At 34.5% G+C, this 22,954-nt stretch overlaps 1 protein-coding gene across 1 annotated transcript; it reads left to right on the forward strand.

Moving 5' to 3' along the window:
• The first annotated feature begins 5,569 nt into the window (after positions 1-5,569).
• Positions 5,570-21,712, forward strand: LOC113237224 (sesquipedalian-1). Its single transcript, XM_026473573.1, has 4 exons — positions 5,570-6,130; positions 6,389-6,574; positions 9,225-9,368; positions 20,461-21,712. Exons 1-4 carry the CDS (start codon positions 5,926-5,928, stop codon positions 20,613-20,615), a joined length of 690 nt encoding a protein of 229 aa, XP_026329358.1. The 5' UTR covers positions 5,570-5,925; the 3' UTR covers positions 20,616-21,712.
• Positions 21,713-22,954: the final 1,242 nt, after the last annotated feature.

Raw genomic sequence — 22,954 nt, forward strand, 5'->3', positions numbered from 1 at the left:
ATTATGATCACAACCACCATAACTAAGAATTCGTACTATAAAATTGAAGCATTTTTTAAAGGCGTAGAAAAGAAAGGTTATAGGTGTTTTTACTTGAAGAGTGGGTAGAATGTTATAAATATTGACTTAGTATATTCTAGATAATGTAGGCATAGGTATGAATCATAGAAATCCTGTAGGCCAGGAAAGACCGTTATTGCCCGTGAGGATAGAAAAACTAAGGTTCAATTCGAGTTCTTAGGTTTTCGCGATTGTTACACATAGGAAATGAAACTACTTTTCCGGATTTAAATATAAGGGATATTTGTTTTTTCAAACAAACCGACGTTTCGGGCCTTTTACAGGTCCCATGGTCACGGTTGACCTTTCACGGTTTCGAGACCTGTAAAGAGCCCGAAACGTCGGTTTGTTTGAAAAAACAAATATACGCGATTTAAATCCGGAAAAGTAGTTTCATTTCCTAAGGTTCAATTTACAGAAAAAAACAGATCCTGATAAAAAGTTGATCTATTTGGTGCAAAAAAATATTGATATATCTATCAATAATTCTTAAAAAAATCATATCTGATTCCATTTCTCTTCGGCTGCACAAATAAGCGAATGTAAATCAATATCCAAGTTCATCATTCTTATCATGTAAAAATTCTAGCCTGAACTAATCACTACGTGAGTAGGTACTCACGTAGTGATTAGATCCTCTTTGACCTACTCGAATATTCCAGTGACGGCGCGCGCTTTCTCGCACAGCAACTGCATGCTTTCGTTCCTCGGCAATGTAAACCGAGCCTTACTTTTACAGGCGAAATAAAAATTACTATACTTTGACTAACCGTAATCTGAGATGGTCTTATCATGAGCATTTTAATTTTAATGGTCAAATTAATATCTTCCTACTTTTCAAATCATATCCTTCTTAAGAAAGTAGAAAAGTGAATCAATCCTAGTCTCGCGTTCGGCGTCATGTAAACATTGAATGTAATTAAATTTTGGAAAAAGTTCATAAAATAACAACGAAAAAAAATCAATGTTCTTGCTTGCTTTTAATACTTTACAATCATAAGATCATTGATTGCGGAGCAGTTTTTCACTACATTTTATTATTTTCACCAAATTACTACGAAAGAAGACTGAAACACTGTTTGCATTCTTTGGCCCCAGAAAATAAATAAAGTCAAAGTCGCAATGACTCCAATCAGCTGTGCTCCGTATTATTATTTTCGTTGATATTGGGATTTGTCTTTTTTACTGTGTTATTCGCTTTGCTCGTGTTTTTTCCTAATAACGTATGTTCAAAAAGGTTTGGTTTCGCTCATAATAACAATTTACCAATACTAGTTTTAATATTGTACAGCTGGAACATAAATCTATTTCGCCATGTTGGGGATTTTCAGTTGAACACCTACGCAAAAAGAATTTGCAAACTCTGTAATCAAATTTTAGTTTAAAACAATTGCCAGGATCTACTCTAATCTTACTAAAATTCAATGAACGATATCAAACAGCAAATTTTAAAAATACTTCGCAAATATGAGTCGCCAATTCGGGCTGGATACAGACGGGTCGATAGTGCGTACAAACAATCAAAGCTTGGAAAGTTACTATATGAGATTGAGAGATATGATTGATTTGTACTCGGATGAGGCGAAAGGAGTCGCAGAGAAGCCTCGGGACGGATGGACTGTTAGTACAGGGGATTATGGTAGGTACAGTTTTATCTCTTGTTCAGTCTCTTAAGTATTTTTTTGCGTTCGGATGAGTGCGATTGCGAAATAATTCACTTATGTTGAAAACACACTATCATTGTCTTCGAGAAAGAAACATTTAGGTTGTATTGGCTTTTAAAAAAATCAAAAAGTTATGAAGAAGGTTTCCCTAATTATATTACCAACCATTTTCAAATTTTCAGTCTTTGAAGATGTACCAGATGGTAATGATACTACAGAAACAGTCAAGTCTTGCGCAAAATGTAACAAGGATTTTAAAGCTGATCAAGAACTGCAGTCACATGTTTGTAGTGCAAACCAAACTAAGAATAACAATCCAATGAAAGTCTGCTTCATCAATCTTGCCGATGGGCCAGATCTTGATGATGAGAACGAAGTGCCAAATGAAGTAATATCTGTTCCTAGAAAAAAATCCATTAATTGCCAAAATAACTTTAAAAACATTAAAAGTGTAAGGCCTAAAGGCGGTTTAAAAACATTAGATTTAGATGGTGAACCTATAATTATTGATGACGAGTTATATACAAATACACCAGAAAAAAATGTACCAAGTAAATTTGTAGGAAGTGGACAAAATGCAGAAACCAAGATTTCAATTAATTCAGGAATATATATAAATCCTAATGTTATAATTATTGACGACGATTCTACAAATAATTCCGAAATTGTATTTAGGAATGAAGATAATGCACGCGTTGACGATACTAGCGTGCTAAGGGATAATAACACAATAGAAGTTACTAGTGAACTTATAAATTCCGACAATGTTGAAGAGTCACGTTTCACAATTCCCTCACCTAGTAATATTAATATTCTTGAAGAAAGTTCAGAGGTGCTTGTAAATGGTCCACCGGAAATTGACTATAACGAACTTTCTAAAGTTCTTGAGACTGTATCAACTGATTTAAACTCGATGCTTGGCTCAGATGACATCGAGAACAACAATTTAGATATACCACCAATAACAACTACGGAGGATAATTGTGTTACAAGTGTAGATGTAGAAAATGATGTGCCAAATGTACACAATAGGGTTAAACTTTTAGAAAATAATAAAGAAATTGAAACTAATATAGTGGAAATGGGAAAATTACAGGAACTGAGTGAATTACCGTATTTGGACATTAAAGATGTGAATCCATCCATTTATTTAGAAGATGGTGCTGAAATCGAAGGGCTAGATATAATTAAAGATACAGAGATCAACTTGAAAGATGTTCATTCCGAGATTGCCTTAGACAGTAGTATGGATGTGGAAGATTCAAATGCTATTTTAGATAATGACTTTGTATCAAACGCTCTGGAAAATTATGTGGAAGTTCCTGAATCAAATGTTGATACAGATTTTAGTAACCCAAAAGATGTTGTGGATTTGGAATCAGTTCTTTTACAAAATAATATGGACATGGTTGATCTGGATGACGTAAACACAAGTGTCGAAATAGAAAAAGTTTTGGAAGACGTGGACCCAGAAGATATCTTAGAAAATGACGAATTTGATCCTAAGGCCTTAGAAAACTGTTTCAATGTTTTAGATCCAAATGTTATAGAAGATAGTGTAAGTGTAATTGATCCACAATCTAACTCGGAAATCGACTTAAATTTTTTGCAACCGAATACTGTGACACAAATAAGTAGTAGTATGGAAGTGGATGATTCAAATATTATATGCAGAAGGAGTTTAGATGACGTTAATCCAAAAAATGCTGGAAGAAATAAAATCAATATAATTGAATCAACCAATGTTCAAATCGAATATTTTACTAGAGATTCTGAGGGTAACATGCAAATTACGTATTCCAAGATCCTAGACAAAGGTGAAGTCCAAGATCCAAAAATGAAGACAACGACACAGTCAAAACATAAGACCATCGAAACCGAAAAACTGCCAACAAGCGTTAACAATGTTTCAGCTCTAAATATGTTAACAGATTTTGATTTAACGGGCGCAAAACCTAACGTGTTGTCGGATCCAGATGCTTTTGAAATACCGAGTAACCAAAATTTATGTGAATTGGGCAAATTTGTGTTACAGGACGTAGTTTGCAAGAAAACAACTGAAGGCAAAATAACCAAATTTGATAGACCAACAATAAAAACTTTAAGTGGAAACATACAGATAATTGGGAATGAAGAGGAGCAAATAAACCAAAATTCAGAGGCCCAAGATGGTGATCAAAGTATTCTCACAGATTCAATGTTGGATATTATTACTTCTAACCTACACACAAATACAAAAGATGCTGAACGCATTATGGAAATTGTATCCAATTTAGAGGAATCAATCGCTAAAGATCTTCATTGCAGAAATGTTTCTACAAATACATTTGATGCCGACTTTGATAATATCGATGAAGATGATGGCGCTGTAAAACGAAATCTCTCTACAAACATTGAGTTTAAAGAAACATCTTTAGAGGAATTAGATAAAGATATTTCCATAGAAGAATTAGTTAAAGTTTCAGTGCCGCTAGATGGGCGAAGTCGGACCAGAAAGTTTAAAAACAAGAAAACACAGACTGACAGTAGAAGGGTGAAACCTTCTCCTCAATTTGTAGAAGAAATGAGGGAAGCTGGACTTATCGAGCAGATACAAACTCCATCTCAACCACTAGAAGGCCCAGAATTTAAAGGAAATTTTAAACACATTTGTACCATTTGCAATAGTCGATACGATCGTATTTCGAGTTGGCGGATACACATGCGAAGACATAACAAGGACTTAAAATTGAAATGTGAACTTTGTGACAGCAAATTTGTCGTACAATACGAGTTAGATAGACACCATAGGATAGTACATTTGGGAAACAAGAAAAAAGGGAAGTTGGATTATGATTCAGGTATTCCTCTTTCTAAAACTTATCCTCATAAATGTGATTACTGCAGAATGTTTTTTCAAACAACAACTGGTCTCAGGGAACACATGAAGAAACGTCATGCGAAAGAAATGTTTTTAATGGAAGCTAATACACCAGTCGAATGCGATGTTTGTCAGAAGAAATTTATAAAATCTTTTATTGCCGATCACAAGGCTAAAGCTCACACTCCTCCTATAGTCGTTTTGGAACACAGCTTACCTGACCTAACTTAATCAGATTGTTTTCCCTACGGCATACAAAACTTTAGCTAAAACAATTCTTAAAAAAAACTTAAAAACTTCAATAATATTGCATTAAAAATAAATATTTACGTACTTTATTTTAGTCATAGGTAATGAATGTAATTTATTTAATAAATGTACTATGTCTTATAAAAAATGTATTTGTTTTTTTAACATTTTGCCTTTTCCGCCAGTATTATAAAAGTAAGGGCATTTGATTTTAGATTTTGCACATATATACACACACCGCTTCTTGCCAGTGGATCACCTAGCTGGTTCACCTGAGTGGACCACGGGACCGTGATCCTCTATCTGCTACGCTCCTGATAAACCTCCTTCGCCTTGTACACTATCATAAATCATGATTTAATAATTTATTTATATTACAAGTATCTATAACTTCCGCTCACTATCCACGACCTCTCTCAAACACATCAACCAAATAATTTTTGATTTTGCAAAACGAAAATACTCCTCTACAGCCATCTCTCTAAGTTGTGTAATTAACAAACAAAGTGTTCCTTACAAGCTAACTCATTGAGGATGAAAAAAAATAGTCAGGTCAGTCAGTTATAGCACTGTATCCTTTATATTTTTAAATACGTCTATTAGGCAGCGGCGGAAGGAATCACTTATTTCACTCATTTTACTTGCTAACACTAGTCTAAGATATCCAAATTTTTGATGCTTGAAAAAAATATTGTGGTCAATATCAGTTGTATACCATCGTTACAAAACGCGCCGAGACGAGAATTCAGCTAAAATGTGTGTAAAGTGAAAATTCGTTTGGTTTGCACAAATAAGACACAGACAGAATTGGCCAGAAAACGACTATGTCCCCAAATCAAGTGACAGCTAACGTCGGAGACAGCTGCTGATTTTACTTTTACATTACAGCGGGCTTATTATTAGCGCTTGTATTTTCAGTGAAGGGAATTAACAACTGGAAAATCAATTCACTTTCACTTAATTCCACTCGCAAGTCTGTCATAGCGGAATTAAACCTTAACAACATAAGTTATAAGATTGTAGTTTTTAAGTATCAAAACGTCGAGGAGTGTTTACCATAGTTCGATGTTTTTCCTTAAATAATTTTCAAAAATGAAGATAAACGAGAAGAATCTTTGCGCTTTCGCGTCTTCAACGACTCCTGTAGACCGTGAAGGGTTGTTGGAACTACGCGGAGAAGTCGGTAAAAGCTATCAAAAAAGATGGTTTGTTTTGAAAGGGAATCTGTTATTTTACTTTGAAAAAAACGGCGACAAAGAACCCGTTGGCGTTATTATACTAGAGGGATGTACTATTGGTGAGTTTAGTTCAGATTATTGTTCATTTTTTAAATAGTAATACTAGATAGTTTATGTTTTTAAAATAGTTCCAATTGTCCTTGTCAGTATGTTGATCATTATTCAATGCCGTCCCGTACTGATAACGTGATATTTTTGATAATAATTGGTTACTCATTTCATTATATGAAAACCAATTACCCCTTTGAATTCCATAAGAATATGTTTTATCAATGTTATCATATGTATAATAATGCTCCCACATTAAAACATTCCAGAATTAACGGAAGAGGAAGCATATAGTTTCAAAATAGTCTTTCAATGTGAGGGTGGACGCACATATTACTTATGCACCAACTCACAGGCGTCCATGGAAGCTTGGATGAAAGCGTTAGCCTGCGCCAGCTACGATTACATGAAGCTTATGGTCTCTGAGCTACAGAGGCAACTAGACGAGGCTACAGGTAAATACCTTTCTTTTTTTATCAATACTACATTGGTCTATATTGTCGCCTTAGAGAGAAAACTTTGCGTATGCATTTTCGCATAGTTTGTTTTGTCTGATTTTTGTCAAAGAAAAACTCATAAACTTGTTAGACAAATATATTATTAAAGTAATGTAGTATCTGAAAGGGGTATAATTTAATATGATTTAAATGCTAACTACAAACATTTATTAACATTTCATTTTACACTACATTTTTACCTTCGTCCTGAACAATTACATAGAAATCACATCTGAGGTATTCACTCTAAGATGACGACATACTAAATATTGTATGGAATTCAAGGAGAACATTGCCCTTTATTGAAGTTTTGAATGAGCGAAGAAAAGTTATGTTATGTTTAATAAATACATGCAGTACACTAAGCGCCCAGTTACACGAGGTGAAAGTTTTCGCGCGGCCGCCAGTTACCACGCCTTCATGTACATTAATGGCGAATCTGAGTTTTATTTACTAGGCAACAACATTTATATCCTCTGCATAATACAACCGCCGCCCGGGCGTTTCGTATACCAAATTCAAGCCTGACTCACCCGGGTGCCCGATACGTTCATTTAAATTAAAATGTAAAAGCTAAATAAATAGAGCGTATTTTGCCATGATGCTCGAGTCGCGCAGGGGTGACCGCGATGAGATTCGTGGCGAATAAATGCGCCCTAATGGATTTTAATTACATTTTTACGGTTTTGAGCTTAGAGGAACTGCTAGTCGGTCAAACATTGATATTCAGCAACGATACCAAAACAGTAATTACATCAATGCTCTGTGGTACACTAAAATACATCCACGAATATCCTCAAATGCCTACAATTATTGAGGTAATAACTATGATAATTAAGTCCTATAAAGAAAGAATAGTCACTCATACTAACAAACTGGCTACCGCATTGTGTGTACCACCACGGATCAATTGAATAAATAATAACAATAATGTGTTAGACGTCTGCCCGGCTATACAACCCTACATTACATATACCAGAGCAACAGGCACTACCCAAAAAATTCACTTCCCAAATTGATTGAAACCGTGGTAATGTGTGCATTTTGTAGCATTAGAAAACTTTCACAATTTAAAAGCAAAAGTTACTTAAGACTTAGGATATTTATGTAGCTCTCGCGCAAGTCGCACCCTATCGTGCTTGCCATACACAGACATGTGAATGTCAGATTTAAAATAATATACATGTTTCATTTCAAGACATCCAAAATGTATGTATTTGGTAGTAAGGTAGTAACTTCAAACACTCCTGCGTTTTGGCATTTGTTACCGCACAGAGTTATCACAGTTTGGAGTTACCACAGTTTGAAGCGATCCGTTAAAATATTTTTATTTTTGTGCGATAGTAAAATTTAATGAGTTAAAACAATCTTGTGAGGTTGTCAGTATCCACATAATATAAGGGTTTTCAGCATTATGTTGTTTCTAAACTTTTTCAATACAATGCAAAACATAAAAGGTGTATTTGAAAACAGATAACAGCTGTTGTTCATTGTGAATAACATTATCTTATCATAGAATATCAAATGTTTGTACTTCCATTGGAGCGAGAAATTATTGAATTTACTAAACAATTATTTCACGCACACAACTTCTCGCGACTTAGAATTACTTTCTCGATTGCGGAATGTTTAAGCAAGAAAAACATATTAAGAAACTAGTGTACAACATTCCGTTTATTTTGCATCTTGTTTGTGTTATGAGTTGTATACGTGTTTGTTTAATCTTAACGTAGTGTAATCAGTCATTCGCCTTATTGCTAAAGTAAATACACACTCTCATCTCGCGAATAACTCGTGAAAAGAATAAAGTGTTATAATCACAATTAGACAATGTTAAAAAAAGGAACCAACCTGTTTGAACTATTGATTTATTAAACTATTGTTATGGAGATTGATATAGGCGGAGTATATTTACCTAAACATCAAAGAAGCAATGCAGACACAGAGTGAATTATACCTCTTTCGGAAATATTCTATTTTGTTTTGATGTGTTACTATTAATTACTTTACTGCAATAATGTGTTTAGAAGAAAATTTTTGTAATTGTAAGTAAAAATACAAGTATTTATCAATATTCATTTGATTGAATATCATGATATTTTTACAACCATTGTTTTCGTATATTTTTGTGTAAATATTCCTCTAGTTTGTTTTTTATTAATGATGCAAACATTAAACAACGCAAAATCTGACTGGACTCGATTTAGCCTATGTTGCTTAATTGGTAAAAGCGGTGGCCCGGGTGTAGCAATAGACGCTGGTTCGTGTCCAGTCAGATCGAAGGAACTTTTTTAGTGTTGTGCGAGCTTTGTATTAATAATTTAATTTAGATTTTTTACTTTTTATTTTTAATCATTCCGAGATTCCAGAGGGCGGTATTATTCACTCTATGTATTATGTATATGTATTATTCATTCAAATTTTAGTAAATATACTCTGCGAACACTCTGGTTATGAATTTTGCAATCAGAGGAAAGCGTGCCGTAATTTTCCAAACCAAAATTAAATTAGATCCGTTAAAATAACACTGGCGTTATTGTGCGTTAAAAAGGATTCTGAAGTTAAAAGTGTCTCACAATGACGTCCATATTCTACTACCCTTTGCCAGTGGAGGCAGCTGAGGAAGCTGCAGCAGCCCTGGTGACCTTGACTCCACCAGACGACGGGCCGCAGGTGCCACCAAGGGGTCAAAGATACAATCCGTTCAATAAGGAACAGGAAGCTGCAAAGAGTGTGCCGGGAAGTCGACACCGTGAGTTTCAATTGTATTGAGATGTTTGTTTTGTATTGTTTTTTGTAGACAATGCATGTGTCAGCTATGTGGGTTTTGATTATGCTCTCGACAATTACATAGATAAAAGCAGAGAGTAGCTTGTAATATTAAACATTAACGTTCTCCTTCTTATCGTATAAGAATGATCATACACGATGCACATGCGTGCGTGCGTGCGTGCGTGCGTGCGTCTGTGCGTGCGTGCGTTTAATTTAATTAAATGAAATGTAGTACATTTATTTAGTAACCTTTATTAGATTATATCATAATATCAATAATAGTTCTGTTCTATTTCCTTCATGGTGGCTACTAGGCTTGGGCCTGTGTCAGTTTTGTTTAATGTTGTTAGTTAATATTGTTTAATAACGTCAACGTTTCGGTAGCAGCAAGGTATTTATTTTTAGATGAATCTCTTCGACGGAATGCTGTTGTGGAGATCATGCCTGGGGTAAAAAAAAACAATCATTGACAAACAACCAACTAAAGCATTATATTATTATTATTATTATATTATCAGAACATATAAAATCACACAAAATGTTAATAAAGGGAGAATACACATAAAGAAGGATGGGTTTAAGGTTAATAGGACGAGGCATGAAGGAAGGAAGGAGGTCATACTAGGACGAAGTCAATTTAGGACATTCAAAGAAAATGTGATCAAGGGTATCCTCGCCCAGACCACATTCGCACAAAGAGTTGTGTCTGACACGGATTTTATTGAGGAGCACAGGGGAACAAGAGTGGCCCAGTCTCAGTCTATAGATCGTTGAAGTGGCTGCCTTACTAGCTTCGCGAAACTTAAAAAAACCAGGGTTTCACTGGCATGTTATTTTGAACGTCGGCTTAGTACGTGCCGTTCAATGCCTGCAAGATTGCCGATGACTCACCTGTGTCAATAATAGTTATAGGGTCGTATTCCAGAACTCTACTCAATGCTCAAGTCAGAACTTGAATATGATTTCAAGCACTGGAAATACGACCCCAATGACAAGGACTTAAGTACGACTTCTAGTGCTTTAAATCATACGTAGAGTTCTGGAATACGACTCTTAGTCTGTGTTTTTTTAAGATGGAGTAAAATGACAGTTCATTGCGCAAAAGTGTTGCCCGCTTGCGAGCAGCTAGTGATTGCAGTCGATAAATATTATATCAACTATCGACTGAATGTTGATTACGCTTATGCAATAAAAAGTTGAACTTGTATCATTTGAATCATCATCCACCCATTATTCGTTTAACTACAGGGCACAAGTTCATTTGGATTGTCCATTTTTGTAAGGTACATACATTTAGAATTAACATAACACTACCTTTAGAATTGTATCTATTAAAAACACAAAAAGGAAACATATTTTTTAATGCAGTTGCTCAAAACGTGGTATTTTTCGCACTACAAATCGTGCGGAAAGTTGGATTTCTCGCTCTAGTGCTTTTTACTTTTCCATTTTTTTTAAATTTACTGTTGTTTCAAATCTTAAGCACGAAAGAAGTTGTATATTTATTTAATATTTATGTGCTTTGTGACGTAAGTCATTCGTCATTAAAACTTATATTTATTTACAAATACTATATAATGAACGTATCGAGTGGAGGTCCACAGTCTCTGCCTACCCCTGAATGGGTGACAGGCGAGATTTTTATGTATATATTTGTTCTATGTATTACAGATAAATTGTATCTCAGTACCGTGCACGGGTTCCTAAAGAAGTTTAAACAAAAGTACCAGGACTTCATAATAAGAAAAGTGGTTACAGACCGATATTACAGAAAATAAACAAAAACAGCACGTTAGAACTAGATTTCCATAGACTTTTAACTAATGGTTGCAGTGGTTGTATTTCATTATTTTAATTTACTAGCAGAAAATGAGTTTTGTTTAAATACTGTTTTATTATGGCTCGGGCCAAGAAGCCTCGAGACTCGTGAATAATGACTAACTTTCCGCACTTATATCAAAAATAACTATTAAAGTTATTCATTTTAATCAAATATAAATAATCAAATTCGCCTGTCCTTATTAAAATGTATATGAATAAAAAATGATTTCCACAGTAGTAGGCCAACGGTCAAAATAGGAATAAAGAATGCAATAACGCAATTAGTAAACATTAGAACGTAGCAACATTCACAACTCAGACATTTTTGACAAAATATTAGGTGGGTCAATCAACTTTTACTTGTCCGACGACCAACTCATTGTGTCCCAGACAAAGTGAGTCCACTAACAAGAATTCTTTAAAACTATAATTGTTTTATGTATAGTTTTCTTAAAATGAATACTAAAATAAATATATCATTAACCAACATCTTTACTAAATATACAAATTTATCCATTATTTAATGGTTGTCCGAGTGACCCAAAACTTCGATCCATAGTATTAACGTTTGTCCCCAAGTAACGTCGCACCATGGTATTTCATGCCACGAAAAAAATCAATATCCAGCAGGTATTTGTAATTACATATTTAAACATTATGATTATAACTGTTGTCAAAAAAACGTATCGATATTTTTTATTTTATCCATTTTAGGATTTTTTTGCATTAAGTTTTTGTCCCCGTAAAATCTTACGTGGCTTAAGTCTATCGGACAACCGGTAAAAAGTTCTAGCAACAATACAGAGATGGCGCGATAGCTATAATGACAAAAAGCTATTTATACCAGTAAGCGAATAGACTTAGTCGCCATCTTAATTTCGGCGAAACCGTGGCGTCAGTTGATCGAGGTCCGAGTTCGAACGTGGGTGTGTTTATTGCGTGTCCCCCGGACCACCACAAGAAATAGGTAAATAGATTGTTATATTATATTAAATTATAGTGCAACAGATTGTATTTACTCTTGATTTTATTGTGAGAATGATATAAAAGACACAAAACCTCACTTCTTGCTCAGGTAGCTTAAATTTTAAAAAAAGTCCCTTGGACAACCTGTCGTCTGGACAACCAAATTGGTTGTCCATGGGACATGATTGGTTGTCCGTAGGACCAATTCGTGCAGTTTGATTCTTTGTATAATAAAACTACAAATTTTATTAATTTTCCTGGCTTTACATGTTTAAAATAGTTGTTCTATATGATTTTTGGTATTTATTTTATAGAATGGGAATGTCTGAAAAAGAAAAATCGAGACGCTATAGAGAAAAACTCAAAGCGGACCCAGAAAAATATGCTGAACGAAAAAGAAGAAAGAGAGAAAGCTATCATAAGAACAAAAAATTGATTTCAAATATGCAGCCGAGCGAACAAAAACATTGCAGGACTATTTAGAAATTGCGAAAACAAGAACAAAGAAAACGAATTAAAACAATTGAAAACGTACTTGCCGTTACACCTCCAAGCTCCCCGTCCATTCTGCAGGAAATAAATATACCCCTAGCCCAAAATGTACCCACTCCGCTTCCAAGTCCCGATGTGTTTTCAAATCATAAAAATAAAGAAAACGGAAGAAAAAGGGTTCGTCGAGATAGAACTAAATTATATAAAGAAAACTTACGATTACTAAGCGAAGCTCAGATGTGGAAGAAAAAATATGAAAAATATAAAAAGAGAGCTGCTCGCAAGGAAAAAGAAATACGTAAGATTAAAGAAAAAGAGTCAGAAGAAATAAATGCAGGTATAAGTACTGAAGGATACCACAACAAATATAAAACTTTAACAAATACCATTAGAGAAAGATATAAAAAAATTAAAATCCGAAAAGAGAAAACAATATTGAAAAATATTTTTAAAGACATAAATGCATCTGAAAAGAATAAAATCATAAAAGAGGGTTTAGGTTTACAAGGAAGAATGAGAACAACTAAAAGTGCATGCAGTGGAAATACGGTCCTGAAAAATAAGATAGCATGTTTTTTAAGAGATGATGTGTCAAGAAATACTGCCGGCAAAAAAGAGACCGTTACCAAAAGCACTAACTATATAGAAGGCACAGAAACGGTTCCTCTTGGACTCCATGAAAAACCTATTTAAAGCGTTTAGGTCCGAGAATCCGGATATCAAATGTTCCTACTACTATTTCACTAAACATCGACCCTTCTATATAGTTAGACCAACTGTGGATGGCAGGGATATGTGTCTCTGTAGAACACACACAAATGCAGCAGTTAAAATAAAAGCTTTAAAAAATAGAAAAGTAATCGATAGCACTAACCTAAGTACACTGATTTTGGAAACTGTTTGTGACATTAATAAACATGATTGCATGTTAGGGATTTGTGAAGACTGTAAGAATAAAAAAATCAAAATAAACGTAGATGCTGTTAAAGATAAAATACAATGGTTTGAGTGGGTGAGAGAAATGGAAACCTACCTGAAAGAAGGGACAAAAATGAAAACTGTCAAGAACGTAAAAAAACTGAAGGAAGACACAGTAGAAAACATGGTAAGGGATTTTGAAGAAGAAATGAAAACTCTAAAGAAACATGTTTTTAATATGAAAACCCAGTACAGGAATTTTCGACAAAGTGTTGATGAGATCCGTTCAAATGAAGCTGTGATTTTAGTCGATCGTTCCATACGTATGCATGCATTGCACAAAGCGACATTGAAGAGGACGGCAAAATCAAAGTGGTATTCTTGAAGTGCGTAAAAGGCGGAAAACTGTTTGTTACAGATGAGAAAGATGTATCATACATAGCGTATGAAGATATAATTAGGAAACTTGATTGTCCAGAAGTACAAGCCAAAAGAGGGGTTGATTACTATAAATTTTTAAATAATATTAATGTTTTTGAAAAATAAGTTTCTTAACGTACACCTATTGATCTCTATTATGCATAAGAAAAAAGAACTATGATAGATTTTTAAGTAAATGTTATTATTAAACTTCAGTACCTGGATATAGTAGTCCGTAATGATTGTATCAATGTGACTGTTTTTTAAAGACTGCAAAGTTTAGTTTGCGTAGAGTAAGTTATTTAAATTATTATTGTTTTTAGCGACGTTGATTATCTTCGAAGTTAGTTTTAATATTATTGATAGCGTTGATTTCATTGCTTCTTATTGTTCTGTTAAAAAGTCTGTTAATATTTTGTTTGACAAGTTTATTGTTTCATGTCTAATTGCTTCTTCATTGCAATGGACTATTGCGCACAATGTTTTCCGTAGTGATAGTTTTAACGAGACTGTTTATTAAAATCTCAAAGCGTTCTTTGCTTAGTCTAAGTTGTGTAGTTGATTATAAGACTAATTGTTTTAAGGATGTTGATTGCTTCTTAAGCACTTAAAAACTTCTATTATTATTTTATGCAAGTCGTACTTTGGTTTGTATTAATTTTTAACGTAAATTTTTCTTTTTGTTCCTTATCAATATTCATTTGAAATAACACAAAATGTAGGCATTAGAAGTTAATATTTCCTTTGGACAACCAAACATGTCTATTGGACAACCCGATTGTCCCCATGTTTAACAATAACATTATCCATCTTTTTTTTTATAAAGCACAAAAATTTTCAGTAAGCTCTAAGAGATAAATAGCAAAGTATGAAAAAAATTTGTTTGTTACTTTTTTATAACAAATAATGTTCGATTTACTATTTTAGTGAATAATTCCACTGAGTGATAGGACAATCGTTGTCCAAGAGACACTGTTAATGGTGATATTTCTGAAGTTATGTATCATACCGCTCCAACAAATATAAAAAGTTATAATCTATTACATATTTCATAAAACTGAAGTGTTGGTTTGAATTTTAAATAAAGTTTACATGATTAAAAAATATATTCAACTAGTGGTACAGGGGACAGATGCTATTGGGTTCCTTCGGATTTTTAAGTCAAAAATTACATTTTTTTTGACGATAAGTGCACTGCTAATCGCGGAATCCTATAAAAGAATGAATTACCTAGCGTATAAAATAATAATGTGTATTAAAATCTTCAATCAAATTAAAATTAAAAATTTCATGAACCAGGACACTTAAAAGTTGATTGACCCAGGTACCTTCTTTCACAATCTATCGATAAAACTGTCGGCAACAACTACATGACTATTTTTCAAATTTTATGAAAACTGGCAACACTGCAAATCTAATTTTATTCCGACTTCAAAAAAGACCGACTATAGCCTTTATACAGTCCCACTGCTGGACACAGGCTCCCTCTCACAATGAGAGGGCTTAGGCTTTAGTTCCCACGCGGGTTTACTGTAGATTCGGAACTCCACACACAATATCGTGTAGAAATGAGCGTATTTCGAGAGACGGTGGCGGGTCTTACCGCCACAATCAAGGCACAAAATGTCCGTAGCAGCTCGAAAATGAAATTGACATCTTGGAGAGCAAACTTGTTGAGACCCGTAGTAATGTTTCAAACATGGAAAAGACAATGGAAATACAAGACAAAGACCAAGAAATGCTCGTTAATGACGTTGAGATAGCTGGCTTTCCTGAAGAAAGAAATGAAAACACAACTCACGCCATATTTATAATCGCAAAGACATTAGGTGTACAATTCGAAGATCGCGATTTGGTATCTGTAGAGAGAGTAGGTCCACCGCGTGCGTTTTTGGAGGGCGAGGAAGCGCTGAGACTGCGACCACTTGTCGCGCGGTTGGCTCGTCGTCACACGCGTGATGCGCTTCTGAATGCCGTACGGGTACGTCGTCGCCGTTCCACTGAGGGCATGGGTTTGTCCGGCTCTACAAGATTCTTTCACCTCAATGAACGCCTCACTAGGCACAATCGACAGCTATTCCAGAAGGCAAACGTAATGGCCGGCCGTATGAACTGGAAGTATGTGTGGACGGAATACTCACCCAGAGAGATCTCGGCAAGGTTTTTGGTACTTCCATTGTTGGCAATTTTACTTGAATGGTAAATGTAAGTTATTTGCACGTGTTTACATATTTCTATTATCTTTATCAAGTGTTATGAGTATGAGAGGTAGCCCCTTTATAAAATTGTATTATTGTATTATTTATAACTTGCCTGTTTTAGATCCTATAAGATTGAATTTAAAATGTACTACAATGTATTATAAGTTTTATTTGTTTGTATTTATAAGAATGCATATTTTCACCATATTCTATCTCATAAATTAACGATTAATATATTGAAATGTAAACAGAAGTATGTAAGCCATTACTTTCATTCGACTTCAATATGTTATACATGTAGAATATCTACGTATATGTTATCTACGTACATATACATTTATGTATATTTCGTTGAGTTTCTTACAATTAATATCCAATTATTATTTACAAATATTTGTAAAATTGTTCTAACTATTATATCTTACAAAATTACAAAAAATTTCAAACATACGTATTCTAATTCTCGTCTATTGACCGTGTTGCAAATGCCTTCCACTATTGACAAACGTCATTTGACATTGCTCAGACGATATTTATCAAACTGCAAGTATATTCAGTTTGTTGTTTCATTCATCATACGATTCATTAAGGCTAAACATATATCACTAGGCTTACTGAATTCAGGTTCCCTGTGTACGCGACATGATGAATTCTTAGTGGCTCTAGAGCGGCACACAGCTGATATTTTAGCAATTAATGAAACTTGGCTGCGGGTAGTTGAGGAAGCACAAGCGCCCGCTCCTCCGGGTTACAGCCTGCGCCATATACCCCGACCTATAAGGCGTTACTCGCGTGAAGTCGGGGAGTCTGTTTTTATTTACGACGTGGGATACATGCGCGCCTTCTAGAACTCCCCTATACACCACCCGTTGAGCAAATGTGGCTTGGAATTACAGTTTGTGGTCAAAGGCTTGCAATTGGCACTTCGTATCGTCCACGCTGCCTGGGTCAATTTGGATACTTTCGTTGATGCATTGATGGAGTCCATGAACACATTTGGATCATTTGATCATGTTATCGTTGTGGGAGATTTTAATGTTAATCTACTTTCATCTAATGATTGTAGCACAAAAATTATTTTAGATTTTCTACAGTGTTTGGATCTCCAGCAATATGTTACCCAGGCTACGCACTTCACCGAACATTCAAAAACACTCATAAATTGATATATAATAGTGTTAAAATATCTAACGTGTTTGTTGAGTATATAACTAATCTTAGTAATCATGCTTTTATATCATGCGATTTACATATCAAGAAACCATAACCATTACCTAAATGTATATCTTTTAGGCCACTTAAGGACATTAATATAATATTTTAATGATGATGTGGAGGCGGTAGATTGGGAGAGCTTTCTGTGTGAGAATGTGAACGATTCTGTGGATACTTTTAATGCATATGTACTGCACCTATTCAACGTTCTCGCCCCTTCGAAGACAATTAATATTAAAACTGAAAATTACTCTTGGATTACCGAAACAATTAAAGAGATAATGAGGCTGCGTGATGAGGCACATATTAAAAGTAGAACTAAACTCGACAGCGATAAAAAATACTACAAAGATTAAAAAGTATAGTGACTACAGCTATGTTTAATGAAAAGGCGACCTATTTCAAATACTACGTTAATAAACACGTAACGAATCCACGTACACTTTGGAAAAATATTAAACGTAATGTGAAAGACTTCAACAAAACGTCCTCAGCTCTACCTTTAGATATAGCTAATGTGCAGCTCTTCAATGAGCACTTTCTTAATATGCCTGGAAGAAACAACGTCATCTTATCTGAATGAATGCACTTCGAAAATCAGCGGTACATTCCTTACCCAACATTTTTAGTTTAAAACCAGTTAGTGAATTGACGGTATCAAAAATAATCCAAACTTTTTCTACTAACGCACAGGGTATTGACGGTATTACTTTGGACATGATATTGCTTACTTTACCGCGAACGTTGGGGGTTATAATAGGAATTGTAAATCAATCCATACAGACAGGAGTCTTTCCAAACATTTGGAAAGATGCCCTAGTCAAACCTATACCTAAAATGAATAATCCTACTGATCTCAAGGACTTTCGACCTATTAGCATTCTGCTGTTTATGTCGCTCACTGAATACTTAAATGATAATAACAAATTACCTCATAAGCAATCAGGCTCCAGACCCGGTCGAAGCACTGCTACAGCGCTCCTGGACGTTGTTGACGATATTCTGGCTGCGCAGGATATTGGAGAGAGAACTATACTGACCTTGTTAGATTTCTCGCGCGCGTTTGAAACTATCAATATCACTTTACTCATTTCTAAGCTAGCATATTATGGTTTTGACAGTGTTGCGTTGAGGTGGTTTACAAGTTACCTGATTGATCGATCACAACCAGTCGAACTGTCCGGTATCGATGGAAAAAAAGCCAGTCAACTGCTTCTTACGTGCCTCGGGGAGTTCCTCAGGGATCTATATTGGGTCCCATCCTGTTCATTTTGTACAGCACTGACATTTGTAAATGCATAAAAAATTGTAAGCACCATCTTTACGCTGATCTTCAGGTGTACATTTCATTCAGGCGAAGTGAAGCTTCTATAGCAGTACTCAAGCTTAATGAGGATCTGGACAGAATAGCAGGATGATCGGAGCGTAGTTGCTTGGTTTTAAATTCAGTGAAGTCGAAGTTCCTTGTGCTGGGTTCGAAAGCACAGGTACGTAAAATTCAAGAACAAAATCCAGTGGTGGCAATTGGGGGCGTTTGCATAGCGCAAGTATCGGAGGCGCCGAATTAACAATCGAAAAGCATGTGGTAGATACTGTAAGAAATTGTCTCTACAGGTTAAAAGTTTTGTACCAGATACGCCAGTTCCTAAGTGTAGATTTGCGGATTCACCTTTGTGAATCGTTAATATTGGCTAAGTTCAACTATGCGGACACTGTAATAGGACAATGCATACTGGCGAAAACGAAAAAATTGATCCAGCGAGTCCAAAACGCTTGCGCACGGTTTTGTTTCTCAATTCCACCCCGAACACATGAGTCACCCTACATTAACAGAACCAATTTAATGAACATGAACTATCGACGTTCTCTACACTTCGCAACTCTGCTTTTCGGTATGATTCAAAATAAAAATCCGTCGTATCTGTTTGAAAAACTTACGTTTTCGCAACACCATATTAGATCGTGTTCTCCTCTGGTTTGCCCTAGATATAGTACAGCAGCATTTCGTGGTAGTTTTCGTTATTCTGCCACGAAATGTTGGAACAATATACCTCCTCCGATTAGAAACTGTGCCACAATTAGCACGTTCAAACGTAAATTTAAACTGTATTTATTAGATAGGCAAAAATATGTGATAAATAGCAGTTAGTTTGGGAATTCACGTTTTATAAATCATTTATTCAATTTAATTTATACAAGTTTATTTAAAGATTAATAATCCCTTTAACAGGAGAATTAGATATAGATTTTATTTATTTATTTATTTATTTCACATCGTAGATTTTAATTATAAATTTTAATATTTACTATGTATATGTACATGATTTATTATTTTATCATTCAAAATTTTACGTATATATAAATATTAGGTATTTAGATATAAATATTTTTCTATGTAAAGTGTTTTATTTTGATATTTTAAATTTAAGATATGTTTTGTTGATTCGTTGTCGGTGGCGTCCACTCCGTTCCTCGGCCACCACAGAATATCAGCGTTGGGTTGTTTTGCATGCACAACCCGACAAATGCTGTAAAAATTCGTATATATATATTCATAAATTCCGATAATATCAGAGGAGCAAGCCCGGATTCGAACCCACTACCCTCTGCTTGAGAGGCGGCAGGTCAAACCGTTGGGCTACCACGAGTGTTTGACGTAATATTCCTTGAGAAATATCATCAACAATACGTCCTAATTATACGCACTACTGGACACGGTTCTCATTTAAACTCCTCCACGAACTCTGAGGAGCTAGTGGAGTACATCAGACTAAAAGTCAATCACATCCTGAGGGTCGGTGAATTTTAATTCGTTTGTGGTGTCTTTCTCACCACAAACGAATTAAAATTCGAACGTTTATTATCGTCAAAAATAGGAAACTACCATTTAAAATGCATTTTTTGCTGGGTTACCCCTTTGTGTACGTTTTGGATATCTAATTATGATACATACTATAAATAAATTTTAATTTTGGGCAAACATGCATGTAATATAATTACTGTTACAAAATAAAGACAATGCATTTAATATTATTTCAGACAAAGAAAACCTACGACCAGAAGTACCACGTAAGAAAGTACCGTTTCGTGATATTCACACAGCATATGGACGCAAGATCCTCGCAGATCGCAGCGAGTGGCGAGCCAAGGTCGTCCAAAAAGAAGAATCTGTCGCACCTCTTATACAGCTATAAGTTTTTTAAGTTACTCTTATACAGCAGTGTATCTGACCATGGTTTCGTTATGATGGCGCATTAGTATTATTTTCTCTAACAGGCAACCTACAACAAGATCTCTAAGACGGAATAACCTATTACACCTTATACAGCTGTAAGATTTTTATATTACTCTCATACAGCTGTGTGTGGTTATGATCATGTCATAATGAGACCCCACTACGTAGCAACCGGCGAACTAAAGATCTCGAGAAAGTAATAACGTATTAAGTCTCTTGTACAGTTATAAGATCTTATACAGCTTATACAGCTGTGTATCTTAGTATGGTCATATGGTAGTGACAGTGCTCTAGGTAAGTACTAATTTCTTTCAACGTAGCCGTACAGGAGAGTTAAAGATCTCTAAAAAGAAAGAATCTGTTACATCTCCATAAGAGCTATAAGTCCTAATGTGGTTTTTATTAGAAAAAATCTAAGCAAAACTGCACCGTTTGTTTTCCAGCAAAATTCCAGAGTACAATTTTAAATTTTCTTTTGAATTACAATCGATTTTCCACGAAATCAATAGAAAATAATATAAACTCGTGATTATGAATCTGTAAAATATCTTCTCATTAACGGTAGAATTAAATATTTTTGTCGTAACTTTGAATAAAACCTACGATCTTATACAGCTTTCATAAACGGCATATGTCTACATATTTTTTTAAATGATATGAAGTGACGGGACGTTTCACGTAAGAAAGAACTTTAACATTGTTAAAATCAAATACGTTACGCTGAAATTTACTATTGGACATGAAAATTATTTCTTACGATGATCGATCGGTATATGAAAAACTGACACTGACCATGATCGCTGTAATTCCTAAATTACTATGATAATACTATTGGAAATACTTGAAAGAATGCAGTGTTTAAGAAAACTTGTTATTGTTTCAATATAATTGCCCGTCAACAAAACAATGCTTGTATTATTGAAAATACCTACATTTTAACTTAGATATTTAATTATTAATACAAAGATCGAACACTCAGAAAAAACACTCAGAAAAAATTCCTTCGATCTGGTCGGACTCGAACCGACGTCTTCTTGCATACCGTGCCAGACGATATACCAACTAAGCCACGGAACGAACCAACGGACGTTACGAATTTTTCTATGTGCTTGCTTGCTTGTATTAATAATTATAACAAACTAGTGGAGTAATTTCACAAAAAATAATTGAATATGAATTCAATAAAAATTTAATTAGATATTTAAATTATAATATTCTAGTTGGTCAAATACAAATAATTGTAATTTTTTCGCCGATTATTATCTACGTACTCAAGCGCAACCGGGATATCACTCAAGTAAATACAGATTTTTACAACACTCAAGACAAGATTTTACAGTTGTGTACCGTTTAGGAAACAGCAAAACTGAAAGGAATCTCAAGTATTGTTCTAAAATTAAGGCACAAGCTGTCACTTCCTCTGACATTACTCAGATGAACTCCGATTACAGATTCTACGCTTGAGTAATGTTCTGGAATAAAAACTCTGCTTGAAATCATACTCAAGTCCTGATTTGAGCATTGAGTAGAGCTCTGGAATACGACTCTTGGTTTCAAGCAAGGATCATTTCATTTTATTGGAAGAAAAATCGGGACAATTTCCATGCATCTCTTATAATTTGGGAAATCCGAAACACAGTATGGTCTGTGCCAGTTAAAAAACACACTGTCAAATTTTATCAAAACTGTCATGATATACATACGTATATCATGACAGTTTTGATAAAATTGGTTACCAGTCACATTGCTCTTATTCGATGTTTTGTTTTGGCGGCAGAGGGCGTCACAACTTTCATAGAAGAAAAGTGAATTGAATGACGATACCATTATTTCTTAGAATTCCATTTCTTTAATAAAAATAATTTATTTATTCGTAAAATAATCACGCAGAATAGTTGTTAGTTACAAACATTGTTGTTAATAATAATCTCATTGATGTTGTTTATACAACGTTTGTACTGTATGCCTTCAGTATTATCGAATTTTAAGATATTCCATTGTAATTAATTATGTAATAGATATTCCAATGTAAAAGTAATTTAATTATTACGTTTACTTAAATGCTGACAAGTTCGTTATGTGTCCAATGTTGTTTCATTTTTTAATATTTGGCCCTGGTGTTTCTGATTTGAGACAGCAGTATTTAAGGATTTGAAAGAAATTACTTTCCCAAGTGACAACGTGAACATTAATAAAGTCACAGAATGTTACTACGGTCTATTTTAATTTCATCATGCTGGCAACCCAATAAATGTCAGTTTACTTCTTTTTTTTTTGCTTATTAGCGGTGCCTGTTTT

The sequence above is a fragment of the Hyposmocoma kahamanoa genome, unplaced genomic scaffold (genome assembly GCF_003589595.1).
Source record: "Hyposmocoma kahamanoa isolate Upper Pololo Valley unplaced genomic scaffold, ASM358959v1 93, whole genome shotgun sequence".
Taxonomy (NCBI): Eukaryota; Metazoa; Arthropoda; class Insecta; order Lepidoptera; family Cosmopterigidae; genus Hyposmocoma; species Hyposmocoma kahamanoa.